A 16,661-nucleotide genomic window follows, 5' to 3' on the forward strand; every position below is an offset into this window, starting at 1 on the left:
GGCGATGGGGTGATCAAATCAAGTTGAATGCTCCTTTTGGGAGTATGAATACACTCAGTAAATATCGTGGCAAGTTGGACCATTTGGCTTAATGGTGGCGCCAGAAGGTCATGAGGTCGCCAGAAGTGACAACGTTTATCCTCTGAAGAGCTTTAACACACTTACCAAAGTTCATTGTAACCGAGCCAATGGATTTTGAGATATGCAAATAAGCCAAATCTGTGATGGACTGGCGACCTGTCCAGGGTTTCCCCACCTTCTGCACAATGAGCACTGGGATAGCCTCCATCACCCTGTGACCCTAATTAGGATAAGTGGCTTAAAAAAATTAATGACTAAATGAGTGAATGAATATGAGCCAGATTTTTTTTTATTTTTTTGCCTGGATGTGGCTCGAAAGGGAAAGGACATCTGGTCACCCAAACTGACATGGTTTATTTTCTGTGGAGCATGAATGTGTTCACCAAATTCATGGCAATCCACCCAATAAATTTCCATGTGTGTTGCCTTGGAATAAACTGTTGGATGGATGGATGGATGGACCAACACAGCCACTATTAGGCTCCGCCTGCCAGGGGACAAAAATTCCTCACTGTCAGCCTTCACCAAAAAAGGATCATCAAACATGTTAGTGTCTCTTGCCCTTAGCTTGATGATAAACCAGATGAAAGGTCAGTCTGGAGGAGAGGAGTTGCTCTGCTCTAGGCAGTGCTCTGTTTCTGATATCTTTCACAACAGCCAACAAGTTTCAAACCCTGGTCTCATTGCATGACAGACAGACCACGGGAAGAAAAAGCGACCTGACTCGGCTTCAGGATACTCACAGGCTTCAAAAAGCCTGCAGTACTGATAGACAGGAACCAGTGTGGTAATGGTCCACATATATCAATCTGTTGCAGTTTCCTTTAGGGTTGGTGGGACCCAAATGTGCTTCAAACACGTGTCAAGAATTCAGAGAGTCTTGCATCATTTTGTAGACCCTCCAGGAATGCTAAGTAACACATATCTATCTAATGTAATGCTTCCCTATAAGGCCATGAGCTAAGAGGCCTGACCCATACTGTCTTAGTTTCTGTCGCTGGATGAGAGCTTGAGGTTGCTCGACCCAGAGTGCTGCAGGCAAAGGCAATGGTATGTGAGACATGTTTGAAGTTCCTCTGGGATCTCTTTAATGAGAGCTTTAAAATGGATAGTGTGTGGAAATATTTGGTAGTTGAGCACATCATCCCACAGAACCATGTTCCCATGTGAAAGTTTAAGTTATTAGATCTCTCCAGATTAAAAGAAAATAAACTTCAGAATAATCATCAAGTAAAAGTCCTGAGAGGTGATGCAGCTGCCATCCTCAACTAACCAGCTGGCCACTATACCAAATGGTGTGACACTTGAAAAATATGCTTAGCAAAATTTATTAAACTTATTTGACACTTTATTCCTTGAGAACATGCCTACTATACAGATTGTGCAATCTTATGTTTCAAATCCAAAATCACACTGTATAGCAATTCTAGTTTACAGACCTATGTCTATGTAACACTATTTTTTAGTCTAAATTAGCCTCAATCACCAAGCCTTAAATTGAGGAGGTGATTAATTTCAGTGTTGTTGACTGAAGTGATTTGAGGTTGATTTGTGTGTGTGCGGGCATGTGTGTGTGTGTGTGTGTGTGTGTGTGTGTGTGTGTGTGTGTGTGTGTGTGTGTGTGTGTGTGTGTGTGTGTGTGTGTGTGTGCGTGTGTGTGTGTGTGATGAGCTTTCTACGTGATTCACGCACAGTCATACCAACCATCTCATTGTTTTGTTTCTTTCAGGGGCTCTGACCAACTACACTGGACCCTTCCTTTTCGATCTGTGTCATCAGAAGACGTGAAAGTAGATAAGTGTGACCCAAAAGCACACTCGCACTGCAGCAGACTGTCAGTCAAAAACCTGAGTGTGAATGACACTGGGACATACAGCTGTCAACACTCCCATAAAGACACAGGCCACATCAGTTCTGTCTATGTCTATGTCAAAGGTGAGATTTGCTAGGTGTCCCTCACTTAGGAAATTACTGGTTACTGATGCTTTCACTAAACACAGGGCAGTGAGCCAATCAAGTGAACAAAATGGGGAACAAGAGTATAAATAAAAGCCATCATTATTTGATTTTTTACACTGATATTGTCCTCTCCATGTCAAGTAATGTCAATTAATTTGCCAGTGTGAGAAAAAGCAGAGCATGACGTTGTTTTGAAATAAGAATAACGACTGGTTCTATAAACTGTAACACTGATGAGGACTTTTTTTTTTTTTTTTTTTGGACTTATTTGTATTTTATTCACAAATCAGTTGTGTCTGCTTACATATAACTGTAATAAGGTCACTGAAGTCTTTCAATAAAAACGATTTCCACAGGGTGGTCGACACCAACAGTGGGATCTGGAGTGAGCTAAGACAAAAGAAAAAAGGAATGGTATTTAGTGTCTCCTAATGGCCAGATACCAGAAATGGTCAATGAGACGCTTGACTTTTTCCTGCATGATACAAGAACTGGAAGACATCCAGTCCCTTAGGAAAAAAAGAGTGAGTCAGCGAGACAACAAAAGAAAGAAAGAAAGAAAGGAAGAAAGAAGCATTTGGTAATTGTGTATGTGTGAATACAGTTATTAATCACATACAGGAAGCTGATTTTATGGTGTAGGCTTTCAGACTGCAATAGAATGAAATAGCCATATCAAAAAAAGCTTCCAAGAGTCCTAAGCTAGAACTACAAACACTGTGAATGAGATGAATGAGATTGGAAGCACCTTTTGAAAGATGAAACATATTCTAGCTCTTACAACGCCAAAAATAACAATCAGCGCATTCTGGGAAATGCCAAATATATGACAGCTGTGAGTAAACAATAAAGATATGCTACACATTTTGAGTTCAGTGCTGTTACTCGGGCGGCATTCAGTGCTGCCTCTTTTTCATTTTGCTCAAGGTGCTTCCAATTTCGTTCATTGTTTGTGATAGACTGGAGTAGCTCAGTCTCTGTCAGAGAGAAAGAAGGGGGGGGGGGGTTCCTCTGGTGCCATGGTGTCTTCTGGAGATGGAAGGGAGAGCGTGATTGCACGGGAAGCCCTGGTCATTGACTATGATTTCCTGCTTTGGCTACTGTTTTTCTAAGTTTCCCCTGAAGCGTCACATAGGTTTTTACTACTGTAACTCAACTACAGATTGTGCAAGGGCATTGCATGAGAGAAGATTTTGTATGTGTATCTGTCAAGACAGCCAAAATGAATTTTAACCAGATGTGTTTAATATGTAATGACTCGTCAGCACAGTTATGGATTCAGAAGAAATAATTAAATATATGTCAACCCTTTGAGATACAATTTTAGGGTTTGAAATAGATAAAGACATTGCAGATCAATCTAAACATTTAATGCACTTCATCCTTCTCTTGTTGCTGTATGAGTGTGTGTGGATCCCAGTTCGCCTGCTTCCTCTGGCGATCTAGCAGCCTGTTGCCCTGTGCTTAGTCTAACACACTCCTTTCAAAGCTGTTCAAGTGTTTATTAGATCATTTTCCATGTTTGTTTTTCAAATAATAGTCCCTTTATCACACCAGTACTGCTTGACCTCACACAAATCACACACTATTTATCTAGCCGTTAAGTTCCCACAGCAGTTGTGTGATGCCTGACTGCTCAATAGGAGCAGACCACAAGCTCAATTGCTCTGTCTGTGCTCTGTTGGTCTACCCAAGAGGAACTGCTTAGAGAGATTTTATTTGATCTCTGTGTGGTATGGCCTAACATTGCCTTGATTCAATTCCTCTAGAAAGCTAATCTTTGGCGAGTAGAACATTTTCACCATGCTTACCTTTGAGCAACTGTAAATTTGCTACAAAGCATAGTCATCCCAGTGGGGAAAATATATGGGGGCACATCCTCTTTGAAATGCTATTTCTAACTGACCTGTTTGTATTTATTGTTTGTTTGTTTGTTTGTTTGTTTGTTTCCAAATTTGGTCCTCAGATCCCCTGCACCCCTTTGTGAAACAGCATCCTTCACCCGACATCCTGAGTATATCCAGGGATGAAACCTCCATTGTGGTCCCCTGCAGGACTTCCTCTCCAGACACCAATGTATCACTTACTGGGGTGAGGCATTAGAGCATATGAAATTCAGTCATTACACATTATTATACATATTAGGTTGGTATAAATATTCTTTTGCAATAGTCATAGAAAAGCGATACATTTTAAGACAATCATAGGCCTTATTGCACATGGTTTTGAGTAAATCACAGATTGTCTGTGAGAGAAGTTGCCCATTGACGTCAAAGTGGTGTCAAGGCATCCTTACTTGTTATGTATTTTTGTAATCTATAATAAATACAGTCACTCTGTAGTTGAGGCATCTTGCTGGTTCTCACACCCTTTGTGTGTTAAATTACTATAGCATACGGAAACAGACAGGGGACAGTGGCTACTCAGAGGGAAGCTCAGAGGCAGAAAAAGGAGTCATCCTGTCTCCTTCCTGTAAAAGCAGGGAGGAGACCTCCAAGAGTGTTTTTCTTAGAATAGATTCTGAGTCTAAATCTAGTTCCCCTACTTGCGTAAACATCATGTGCAGGAAATGCAGGAGAGTGCAGAAAAGCAGTGCACATTGTGTCCAATCACAGGAAACAATAGGTAAATGATGATCTTGAGAATAATATTGTTTGAAGATAGCAGTAGACGATATCACTGGAAAACCGCCCATTCCTGTTGTTTGCATGATGATCTAGATTCATAGACTCTTGATTGCTTACAATCTATCATTAGCTAGATTTTTATCCTTAAGCAGCATAAAGGCTATGTTGACAAAGTTACCCTTTCAACAACAGAGGTACTGTACTTTTTTGTTGTCATATTCATGGAATTGATATATGACCCTATGTCGTAATAAGTTGTAGGAACAAACACATATGATTCCAGTAGCACAGACAGTGGTTGTGTATCCTTCCTGTCACTGGGAAATCTATGGCATTCCTCCTTCCTGCTTCTTTTCCTTCCTTCCCATCCCTTGCTCCCCCTGCCAGGTCAACATTTGGCATGAGAACAAACAACAGACGTAGAATTTGGCAAGGCATGAACATCCCTTTCCGAGCTAACAATGTTTCATGCTTTGTTGCATGGGTAATTGCAAAGGTTACACGTCACAAAACTTCAAAAACGAAACAAAATTTTTAACTCTAACAGACAGTTGTCCCCACCTGAGCCCTGCAGAGCATGTATTCTATATCCAGTGGTGTTTGCCACATTACACTAACAGACAACTATTTCGTCCTTTGTCTGGTTATATAGACTCCAGCCTTATCAGAGGAGATTACTAATAACACGAGATGGGATCCAGAAGTGGGTTTCACGATTCCCTACGGCCCCTACACCACATATTACTTCCTCACCTGTGTCACCAAAGTTAACGGCTCTGAGGTTACATCGACATACATTCCTCACAGATGGGGTGAGTTTTCTGTCTCTCTGACAGATATTAAACACAAACTGAGATCAACAAATTTCTCTACTTTCTCGACTTTTGGCAAATCTCACAATCCCCTCATGTTTCTTTCATCCCCATTTTACAGAAAACAAACTGAAAAAAGTGACGATCACCCCATCGCGTATCAGAGTGTTGGTGGGATCTAACTTCACCCTCAACTGCACAGGAGAGTCTACCTATAATGGACGTATCAACTTCACATGGGAGTTTCCAAAGAGGATTGTAAGTTGAGGATCCATCACAGTTGCACTGAAAATCATCATACCAGTCATCAGTCATCATACCTGTCATCATCCTACGGTTCCTTATATGTACTGTACATGTCAAATGCTCTTATGAAGGCAAGAAATATCTAAAGGTTTTTGCTGTGGAGTCTTGGCAGCTTACAACTCTGTTCCTCCAGGTGCATCGCAGTCATAATGAGAGCAAGACCAGGAACCCAGGTCAAACAACTGTGATGAGCAAGTCTATCACGATTGAAGATGTCACTACAGATGACAGGGGGGTCTACCGTTGCACGGCTGAGACTGACCCCCTCAAGGGAATCCGGAAGAATGCCTTAGCCAGAGTCACTGTCTTTGGTGAGTATGTTTTGAGTGAATTAAAGTTCAGGCACTGTTTTTAAAGGTGGATTTAGAGTATTCTAAACTCCATTTAAGTCCATACAAATGTAAGCTGATTTAAATCAGTTTTTGTAATTATACAAAATTCAATGAGGGGGATCACCACGTCTTTTGTGTTTGTATGCCTAGTGACTCTTTATGACAAAATAAAGAAGCTAATTGATTAATCAAGTCAATTTATTTATAGAGCACATTTTAAAGCTAGAAGTGTTAACTAAAATGCTGTGCAGTTAGGCAAAAAAGGAAGAGGAAAAGGACAGTTACACAACAAATATAATAGATAAATGTAAACTTACAGAAGGTGGAGTATATAAACATGCCATTCAAAATAAAACACACAAGCTCAGTATAACATTTGTTAAAGTGTTATACTCAAAGGTAAACAGGATTTAAAAATATCAGTCCAAGGTGATGATGTGATTGCGGGGGGTTAGGTTGTTCCATAGTCTGGGGGCAAAAGTAAAAAGGCATGTTCTCCCCTGGATTTATACTGGAACAATAGGATGTGAAAGAGTAATTTATCAGAGGATATAAGCGACCTGGAGCTGGAATAGGATCTGAGGAGATCCAAAGTTTAGCTCGGCACCAATCCTTGTAGTGCTTTAATAACTAATGAAAGAACCTTAAAATCAATTGTATGTTTGACTGGTACCCAGTGAAGAAGGGAGATAAAGTCCCTCTTGTTGGTTCCAGTAAGCAGCATCTTAAGTCATTTTATACATATCATGACGAATTTATTTGTTCTTTTTACATTGGAAAATTAATATTTTTCTCTTGTTGGTCTGCTGTGTTGTTTCAGAGCACCCGTTCCTCAATGTTTCCTATAAGTCTGATAACTCTGGTAAGATTGTTGTCCTTGAGGGTAGAAAGAAACTAGTTTTGGAGCCATCGGTCAATGCTCTGCCAGAACCAAACACAGTAGCATGGTAAGTGACAGCTTACAATAACAAGCATTAGAGTTTGTGTTCTCTGCAGTCCTGTATTACATTCCTGGTGGTTGTGTGTATTTTTTCCTGAATAACCAAATTGGATTGTGGGTGTTCAGTTGAAAATTCTCAGTTAAGTTGTAATCAGTTGCCACACTTGCACTGTAAATTCATCATAAGTACACTACAGTTACAATGACTATCCAAATCAGCTGTTTACTATTCAGTGAGTGTGTTGGTTTATGTAGTATCTTATTCTGAATCGCTTCAATTCACAGGTATAAAGATGGTGTACTTATTAGGCAGAATTCCACCTGCTACAAGATGTCTCGCTGGAACTTGATAATCACAGATGTGCAAGGCAAACATGCAGGGGTCTTCACTGTAGCCCTGGGGAACCAAGGTGTGGGCCTGCACAGGAATCTGAGCTTCACTCTTTTAGTCTACGGTAAGTCACTGCCATAGCCTTGGTAAGGACTGCTGATCCTGACAAAATGAAGCAATGCCCTAGCTTTGGACAGACACTGTAGCCTGTAGTTCCTTCAGCCCAGTGTGCAGGACGGCAGGTAGCAGCTCCAGTATGAGAGGAATTTGGGGGCTTGTTGATTCCAGGGCTGGACTGACGTAGCAGGGGCAGCTGTTGTTGATTATTGGGGCTCTTTTGAAGGGGCTTGGCGCAGTGTGTAAACGGCCTGGGCTCTCCACTCTGCACGCATATCCTAGCCACTCTAGACCCCCCCTAGTCCCCAGCATTTATTTGCATCTTCACCATGTGTATATATAGTGTACCTCATGTAAACAGTTTGTTCAATGTTTTATATATACAGGAGGAAAGCAAGGAGCATGTAGATAATGCATTGTTATGATGGCGATGTCAAGAATACTGATAACTGTTAACAGTAGAGGTCATAAATTTTGTAGGTTATGATAGTGTTTCACTATGTTGGGTGGTACACTCTGCTTACTGTTAGACAACAGCAAAATAAAACATACATCGGTTACTCAAAGCTAACTATGGGGGAACAAGAGCTATTTCCACTGCATTCTTTGCACATTATCTAGGAATCCCAATAGCGTGCCAAAAGTGTAAAAATCACCCCCTTCTAGCTTATATAACCTTTATTTATGGTCCTTGACTGTACTGCCTCACAAAACTTTTTGGACTACAAAAAACAAAAAGCACAGACACAAACAAACAAATGGAAGAGATTCATGGTATCAATTAGGGAACTATTTTAAACATCGTTCATCAGTTGTTTGAAGTTGTCACTGTGCTCCAGTATGAGTATGTTCTGCAGGATGGATATGTTTGTGGCGGGGATTGGTTGGTGTGTATCAGATGGGCGTATGAATGTGAAGCTTCAACCACTTTAGCCTCTCAGACCGGAGAGAATGGTTAAACAGTGTGAAACACCTCCCTCTGAGGTGGCACAGGGATTTTTGTCTGTTGTTGATTACAGCGCTGCTCTGCTCTCCCACATGGTTGATCCACTGACCTGGGCATAGGCCACATCTGGGCCAGAGACGGGGTCACTCTTTGACCTACAGCCCTAGGCTAGCCAATCATTGCCAGTACTCTCCAACTTGGTATCTAAAGGACAACTGGTGTCAGTGGCACCTTTTTCATGGTTATCCATCATGATCATCATCCCTCATTATAAAGACATTATGAGATTCCCCAGTGAGCAGACTTGAAATGACTGATGGTTGATCTAACCATGCGCTCTCACTCTCTCTCTCCCTCTTTCTGTCTTTTTCCTGTGTGTGTCTGTGTGTGTTTACATGTGTCTGCCTCACACAGTGAAGCCAGTTATTTTGGAGTTGGAACTTGCCACTTTGGATGTGCAGTCTTACATGCTTGGCAAGAAGTACCCGTTAACCTGCACCACCTACAGTTTGCCCACGCCCAGTGTCACCTGGCTCTGGCAACCATGCCGCACAGATCCCACACTTACTGAGTGAGTCACCATCTTGCTATGTTCAAAACAACAGACTGCTTGAACTACATTTTCTACATTCTCACTTTGAACATCCTTCTGTCTTTGTGGGCGCAGGTGGGGAATATATTAAGCACACATTTTGAGGTTTTACATTTTTAATGAACAAGCCATTGAGTGTGTGTGTCTTGTCCTCAAAAATATTTTATTTTAATATTTGATAATCTAAACATTCATTCTATATATAAAATTTAAATGGACCACTTTATTTATGAATGCCAAACTTAATATGTTGCAAAATTAATCATATGCCACCAGTTTCCATTTGGGGAAACTCCAGTGAATGTGGTGTTTCTTTCCAGTCATCTACCCACTGCATACATCAGTAGCCCAATTTCAGCCGAGCAAAACTGGCAGTTACATCAAGAGAATAAAAGAGGCTGATCAGGGTTATTCATTAGCTTCTCCAATATTTTTTCTGCTGAGGAAACTGTTCAGCAGTTCACGTTGTGTGTGTGTTATATCTCTGGTAGAACAAAAACAGTGTATCAGTCAACATTGTTCCTACTACTGTACATCTCAATTAGTAATGTCCTGAAAAGTGCATGGCAATGAGGATAAACACTGAAATACTCCTACAATACTAGAGTTGTACACACACAGCATAGGGTCCAGAGCCACCAGTCCAGCCCAGGGAACCCACTACTAAAACAGACCTACATTCACTAGATTCACTAGACTCTGGCCCTGAATAAAGCACATTAATCAAAGAGATACAGCCCTGGAGATCTGCCTTTTCGTTTGTGGTCAGTGGCTCTCTAGGCTGAAGGGGAGACAGGAAGGAGATATATTAATCTCAGGCTCCCCGAGCTGTTGTAGAACCAAACAGAACAGAGTGTATGAGTGACTGTGCATGAATACCGGCCTGTTAGTGAACCCACAAACAAGATGAACATTCCCTGAGATCCTGGCTCATCAATGACAGCAGGAGACCTGCAAGTCGTAAGATCAGGAAAACAATGGGCCATTACCCTTGGGTTATCAGGGCCCAACACTGCTAGCAAAAACAACTCTGTGGACTACAGCACAATGAAGGGATTAAATTATGTTGCATGTTAGGAGGGGTAACTTGACAAGTGCTTGTGTTAATTATTTATAAAAGTGGTGTAAAAAAACATGCTTGTGTTTGCCAAATGTGTTATACAAATAACAGTTGAGGTTTAATTGTGTCAAAGTGACTCTTTCTGTAGGCCTAAAAATAATCAGGCCTAGCACTAGCACCAGTGGCCCATAAATGTTTGAGCTGTGGAGGGCTGTTTTTTTTTTTTTTTTTAACCAGCTAATGAGACAGAGGAACAGTCACAGCTTGGTGGGAGGCCAATTGTGAAAAATGTTTGTTTTATACACTTCCGACCCCTTAAACTACCTGTCATTGTAAATTCAACATATGGCCCTTCAAGATCATGTCTGATCTAAATCTTAGTGGCTTTGGAGGGGAGGGTAAACATAGGGTCTGCAGAAGGTCTAGAGGTGAGTAAAACTTGTTATATGGGACATGAAACAAGACTGACAGGTATGGGAGGCAGAAATATGGGGTTCTGTCTTTATCAGCAGGTTGAGAAGTTATCAGCTGTCCCTTGTTGACCTGCCAAGGTCTACAGATCAGCCTTATCTCCTCTGTCCAGAGTGTGGGGGGGGTTTCCTGTACAAGGTGACGCACAGCACAGCCCTTCCTGTCACGCTGCTGTTTCCTCCATTGCCTCTCCTCTCATCAGGCTGATTGTTCCCCACCACAGGCGGCGAAGGGGCTGAGGGGCGGGGGTCAAATCAAGGCTTTCTCTAGCTTTTACATAGCAGACAGCCTGGCCTAGACTTGGACTGTACCCAGAGCTTTCATAATGGGCACTTAAACTAGTCTGAACCTCTCAGGATTAGGGTTATTACACAAAGAAAGTGAGTGGTACATCAAAAGGTCCCTACAAATAAAATTGTTTGCTGTTTTTTTGCTGTTGTGTTAAAGTGTTCAAGATCCAACAAATGTACTCTTTCTCTATACATTGTTTCTCAGCTGCTAGTAAATGACTGATCACTCTGTTTTGCTGCATTTTCTTTGTCCTGTAGTTGCCAGGTGGACACTAAGCCAGTCCCAGTCCAGATTGATGACAAGAAAGGAAATTCCCACAATTGGATTGAGAGCATAAACCACAAGATTGAACTGATCAAAGGAAAGAACAAGGTATGTGGTCTGACTTAATGCATACTTGATGCATATTTCTGGGATTTTGGACAGCATGCACATTCAGCCTGTCTTGTTCATTGTGAAATTTGGGTGCCAAATAGCACTGTCAAACTCAGCAGAAAGATTTATATCAGAACTGGATCAAGAAAATATCCAGAGAAATCTATAGAGAAGCTCAATAAATAGATCAAACTTAAGCAGAAATCTTCCATGACCAGTTTTTGAAAGTCAAATTCAACATCTGGAACCCATAAATCCATTTCATTTTCCTTCTATGAGCATTGATGCATTGCCACTCTGTATTCAAAATGATTCATTTTGTCTTCATCAATTTTGAATTATGTAAGTATGACCAAAACTCTTTGTTCTTCATTGCTATACCCAAAAAGTTACTATTTATTCACAGTGCAAGCAACCACTGAAACCAACTTTACCCACTTAAGTATGGGGGTAAATTAAATTTATGCCTATGCTGTGATAATATGAAAAGCTACTTACTATATTGATAGAAACTCTCATGGAAGAAAGGTGTCCCTGTGAAAGCAAATCTGTGCCAAGAAGAGTGTTTGTGCTCCATCCAGGCCTACACTCCTAAAATGCCAGCCTTATAACGAACAGACACAGTTCATTTCCCCCTGCTGGAGTGAAATACACCCCTAATTCACTATTTCTTCTGTGTGAAGTCAGCCTGTAAATGAAGCAGCTGCAGTCTTACCCTGGGTCTTGCCAGAGAAACAGCTTTTACTCTGACATCAGTGAATCTTTTCGACTGTTTCTTTTCAACTGTTGGTACTCCTGTGCCTCATAAACAGAACAAGTGCTATATTCATGTGCTCCTACAGCTGAAAACAAACCTTTGTAGATTCCCTATAACACCACTGACCTGTGAAGATGAGCTATTATATGTATGGAAAAAGAAATTGTGCTCTTGTCTACTGTTAATATGAGCACTGTTTCACCATGTTTTGATAATTAAAGGAGATGAAAATATTCTTTGAGTCTCACCTGTGTAGCCTGCATTGCAGACTTTCTTAATGAGCACACACATCAAACTGTTGTTTTCTGTTAAAACAACATTAAAGTACAAATTTGGGATTTAATAGCTAGTCACTTTGTCTTCCTAAATCAACCACTTTTTTCAATGCAGACCCAAAACAGGCCATACAATGGCAGACTGCAGACATTACAGGCAGGTTACATGTCCTGTGGGAGCTTGTTACTAAAACCACTCACCCCAAAACATAATTAAGACCAGGCTTTAACTACCTTGCTCAAGTCAATTGGAATAGAGTAAAGAAAGCCATGTCACCAGGCTGGGTCAAATTGGGGCATAAATCCACTGGCATACAAGTTTTAAAAAGGAGAAAGAATCTGACAGGTAAGAGTAAATATTGCTAATCAGTCATGACCCAAACATATTTTCCAGTCGAGAAAATATTACTGTTTTAACTATTGTTTGTGGTGCTTTACAATATAGGTGATTTATTAACATTCTTCTGTGATTTTGAACAGTTGATGTAATTTAGAATCATATCAATTGTATGCGCACCTCGTAATTGCAACATTGGTCATATTCACAGGGCATCAGCTCTAATATATAACTGACATAAATAGGGAGGCACTCCTTATTTACAAGCACTTGTGGCCAAAATGCCGGTGCTTTATGAGGGCGAGGACTAAGGGTCAATGATAACAAGCAACAGTTTAAAAAAAAGAGGGATTTGTTGAGAGTGAATTCCTTTCTGTCACCCCACATAAATTGCTGCGACCCATGAAGAAGAAAGTGGTCAGGGCCGGGCCTCTGAGGGGCTCCCCGCAAGGCCTAGTAGAGAGGGGGACAAGCTTGGGTCATAATAGAAGCAAAATACATGGGGGAGGCACTGGCATAGAGGTCACAGTGCGTCTGGTCAGGTCACCACCTAGGGACTGTGCGCACTTGTTGAAATGGCTGTTTTCAAGCTCAGGTTACATCACACTGAGTAATAGCTGTAACTTAACACCACGTGGCCACTCCATCACTGTTTTGACAAATGTCATAACAGCTTGAAGAGGACAATGTGATTTAACTTTTGACACCTAGATTTTTACTGCATGTAACATGTTTGTACAGTGGGCATTATAAATGCAGGGACACAAAACGTGATAGTTTCACGGCTAAAGTGACTTCTCTGAGAGTCAGCGCAATAGTCCCTAGAAGCCCAGGAAGTTTGGACCAGCGTATACCCAGACAATACACCCACATCATTCACTCCCTTTGATGTAACTGCCTGCCCCAAAAAACAGATGTCTCCGTGAGGTTTGAACACAAAACAGAGCCCCATGCAATCTGGCACTCACTCAAGTTTTTCTTATTATTATGTCTATTCAAAGTATTAAATTATGTTCTACTTGTGTGCAATGGCAAAATCGACTGTGGCATTGGAAGTGCTCTCAGGAAATGACATTGAACCCTGGCTCTAGGTCTGCAGAGCAGGTCTGAAGGAGTCACAGTGGATTTTAAAACTCCAGATGTATCCTTTCATTAATGTGAAGCGCTGGAGAGTATAAAACAGGTCAGGCTTGGTACAGATCTCTCACGCACCTGTCAAGAGCTTGCAACTGCACTGATAGAAGAACCCAGGACATATAACAAAAAATATGAAGGGGCAAATATGAATTGTATTATTGTATTAACATGCTGGATTCTGCTTTGAAAAATAACTAATGACTGTTGTACTCATTCCAATTAGACTGTGAGCACCCTGGTGGTAGGAGAAGCTCACGTGTCAGGATTCTACTTCTGTGTGGCCCAGAATGAGATTGGCAACAGCACAATGAAGATCCCTTTCTACGTAGATGGTAAGTGATCAACAGAATACAACATGGAAAGACAGCTGAAATATCAGCATTAAAATTTAGTCGTCACAATTGGTTAGGGGGTGAAATACTCTGTTGGGTTTTATTTTAATGTCCTGGGACAATGTACCATTCATGGGATTCTTTAAAATGATCTGCACATATGTACTGTAATGGCTCGCAAGAGCAGAGAAAGAATGTGCAGATTGTATTGTGCAATAAAGAGACCAGAGGGGGGCGTTAATTGAAACCATCTTCCACTGTAGCAGAACTGCTTCAGGACGGAAGAGAGGCAAACATGTCCTGAGCCATATGGTAGAGTCTAATGGCACATATTTAAAAACAGCTATGAATAAATGCATTCCAACTCGGATGCAAGCAGGTCATGCATGAGCCTGCTGCTGATGTGAATCACCTTTTATGTGTATCTGAGCATTTCCAAATGTTCCTAAAATGAATAACCACTGAGGCAGTTATGTAATATCAGGGGATGGGTTTTCAATGCACACAAGCAGTGCTGCAAAAAAAGTGTTTTACATCTCCTTTAAAATCAAGCACTATAATAATTTGGGGTTTGAGAAGCATGGAAATAGGTGATAGCACTATTGAGGGCATGGTAGGATGCCAAGCACCAAAAAATTGTCTCACAGAATGGGAGAATTCCCAAGAAGGACCCTGCTCCATTCCAGAATTGGGGATGACTGAGAAGGATGGAATGCTGCTAAAAAAGAGGACGGAATTGTAATAACAGCTGTCTTCTCTTACGGAACACAGAATGCTTTCCAGCGTTCTGAATAAACAAGCACAGTCTGGTTCCCCCGGGGCCCAGCCTCAGCTTGACTCCTATTGGACGACTGCAAGAGCGCCATCAGCAATGCCGTCCACCGGCAACGTGCTTCCAATTAACAGTGATGAAACAGGAAATAACTGCAAATTTGACATTCCTAGCCTTGCGATGAGCAGCTCTCTGTTCAGAACTACAATCCAACATAAGATAGCTGCAGCCAGCAGGATATGTGTCTGTCTGCACAAAAGTGTGCAACCTTAGTACTCAGATGAACATGGACTCCTGCATAATACATCGTATTCATATTGAGTTACTATAATTACCCCTAAACATGAAGCTAATCCTTAGATTTTCTAAACTAAACGTGTTTTAACTTTTCAGGAAAATGAATTGTCATTGTCATTGTAGATCATTTGGAGCAACCCAGAATTGAGCCGCAGATGGCCATCGAGGGGGATAACATCAATCTGACCTGCCGAGCAGCTCGCTTCCTCTACACAGACCTGCAGTGGTTTGATGCCCAGAATCGCACAATAACCTCCAATGTCTCCAGCCTCCAAATCAACCGCTACTCTATCTCCCGCTCTCTCACACTGCACAATGTCTCCAGCAGTCGTGATATGGGTTTCCAGTGCCAGGCGCAAAACCACCATAATAAAGTCATAGTCAAGTCCTCTGCACTTACTGTGCATGGTAAGTAAGAGGAGGATTTGGGAATCTGATGACAGTGTAACTATAAAGAATCAAGATTAGGACTTTGTAATTGATTGCAACATCATTTCAGAGAATATTATGTATTACTCATGGAGCAGTTGTGATTCTTATAGAATCACAGAATTAGTCATCATTTGGAACTTTCTCATATGACAGCGCACAGCAGGGCAGCATGGGCAATGCAACTGAAAATGTTAATGAGCAGTTAAAAGACAGAGTTGTACATGTTTCTGCTTGGTGCAGTGAGACAACACCCCTGGCTGAGCCAAAATCTGACAAATCAGAATGTGAACAGCAGCAGCACCCTGACACTGACTTGCGATGCCCACGGAGTTCCTCATCCCCACATCACCTGGTACAAAAATTACATCCCAGTGGAGGAAGGCCCAGGTAATACTGAAGTACTAAGTAAATCTGTGATTGTTTCCAAAAACAGTGTGCGGAACTGTTACTGCTAGTGTTAACTCTCACCCTCCAATGCACTTGCACTGAGAAAAAAATCTGTATGTGTGAGTTTCTTATAATCAATACTCCAGATACCATGATCATAATCAATATATGACGCGGAGACTGGGAACAACAAGAAACTTGGATCAGAGGGATAATCAGGATGTTCTTAAGAGAACTTTGTGGCATACCATATTTGTTAATATGACAGCTTGTGTGTTGCAGGTATCACACTGGGACAGGATGGGGTTCTGACCATTGAAAGGGTAAAGAAAGAAGATGAGGGTTCGTATGAGTGCTGGGCCAGCAATGAAGAGGGAACCGTGAAAACCACTGCTTACGTCACTGTGGTTGGTAAGTTGCTCTTACATCTTAACTTGTTACACCTGGATAACTACACAGTCATCGCAAAGTATCACCATTGCAACATAGTTACACTGCTGGCTTGAACTCTTACAATAGACCTTGATGTGTACTACAGTCAACCTGGCCACAGTTCATTGAGCACATCGAGTACACCAAGCAGCAAAGCCAGGGCATTTACTGCATGACCAATCAAAACCCCTCAGAGGCCCTCTTGGCTAGAACGGGCCATGTTTTCTCGTCACCGCTACAAATAGCCCTGGCCTGACTTCAGT

General features: G+C 41.5%; 1 protein-coding gene across 1 annotated transcript in view; it reads left to right on the top strand.

Moving 5' to 3' along the window:
• Positions 1 to 16,661, top strand: part of kdrl (kinase insert domain receptor like) — a 45,618-nt gene that overhangs the window by 8,134 nt on the left and 20,823 nt on the right. Inside the window, exons 3-15 of the mRNA XM_030062470.1 lie at positions 1,811 to 2,016; positions 4,007 to 4,131; positions 5,320 to 5,479; positions 5,601 to 5,737; positions 5,919 to 6,096; positions 6,938 to 7,064; positions 7,343 to 7,512; positions 8,866 to 9,022; positions 11,123 to 11,237; positions 13,970 to 14,078; positions 15,271 to 15,555; positions 15,820 to 15,966; positions 16,249 to 16,377. Coding sequence (XP_029918330.1) covers positions 1,811 to 2,016; positions 4,007 to 4,131; positions 5,320 to 5,479; positions 5,601 to 5,737; positions 5,919 to 6,096; positions 6,938 to 7,064; positions 7,343 to 7,512; positions 8,866 to 9,022; positions 11,123 to 11,237; positions 13,970 to 14,078; positions 15,271 to 15,555; positions 15,820 to 15,966; positions 16,249 to 16,377 — 2,045 coding nt within the window. The remainder of the gene's footprint in view (positions 1 to 1,810; positions 2,017 to 4,006; positions 4,132 to 5,319; positions 5,480 to 5,600; positions 5,738 to 5,918; positions 6,097 to 6,937; positions 7,065 to 7,342; positions 7,513 to 8,865; positions 9,023 to 11,122; positions 11,238 to 13,969; positions 14,079 to 15,270; positions 15,556 to 15,819; positions 15,967 to 16,248; positions 16,378 to 16,661) is intronic.

This window comes from Myripristis murdjan, chromosome 10 (genome assembly GCF_902150065.1).
Source record: "Myripristis murdjan chromosome 10, fMyrMur1.1, whole genome shotgun sequence".
Taxonomy (NCBI): domain Eukaryota; kingdom Metazoa; phylum Chordata; class Actinopteri; order Holocentriformes; family Holocentridae; genus Myripristis; species Myripristis murdjan.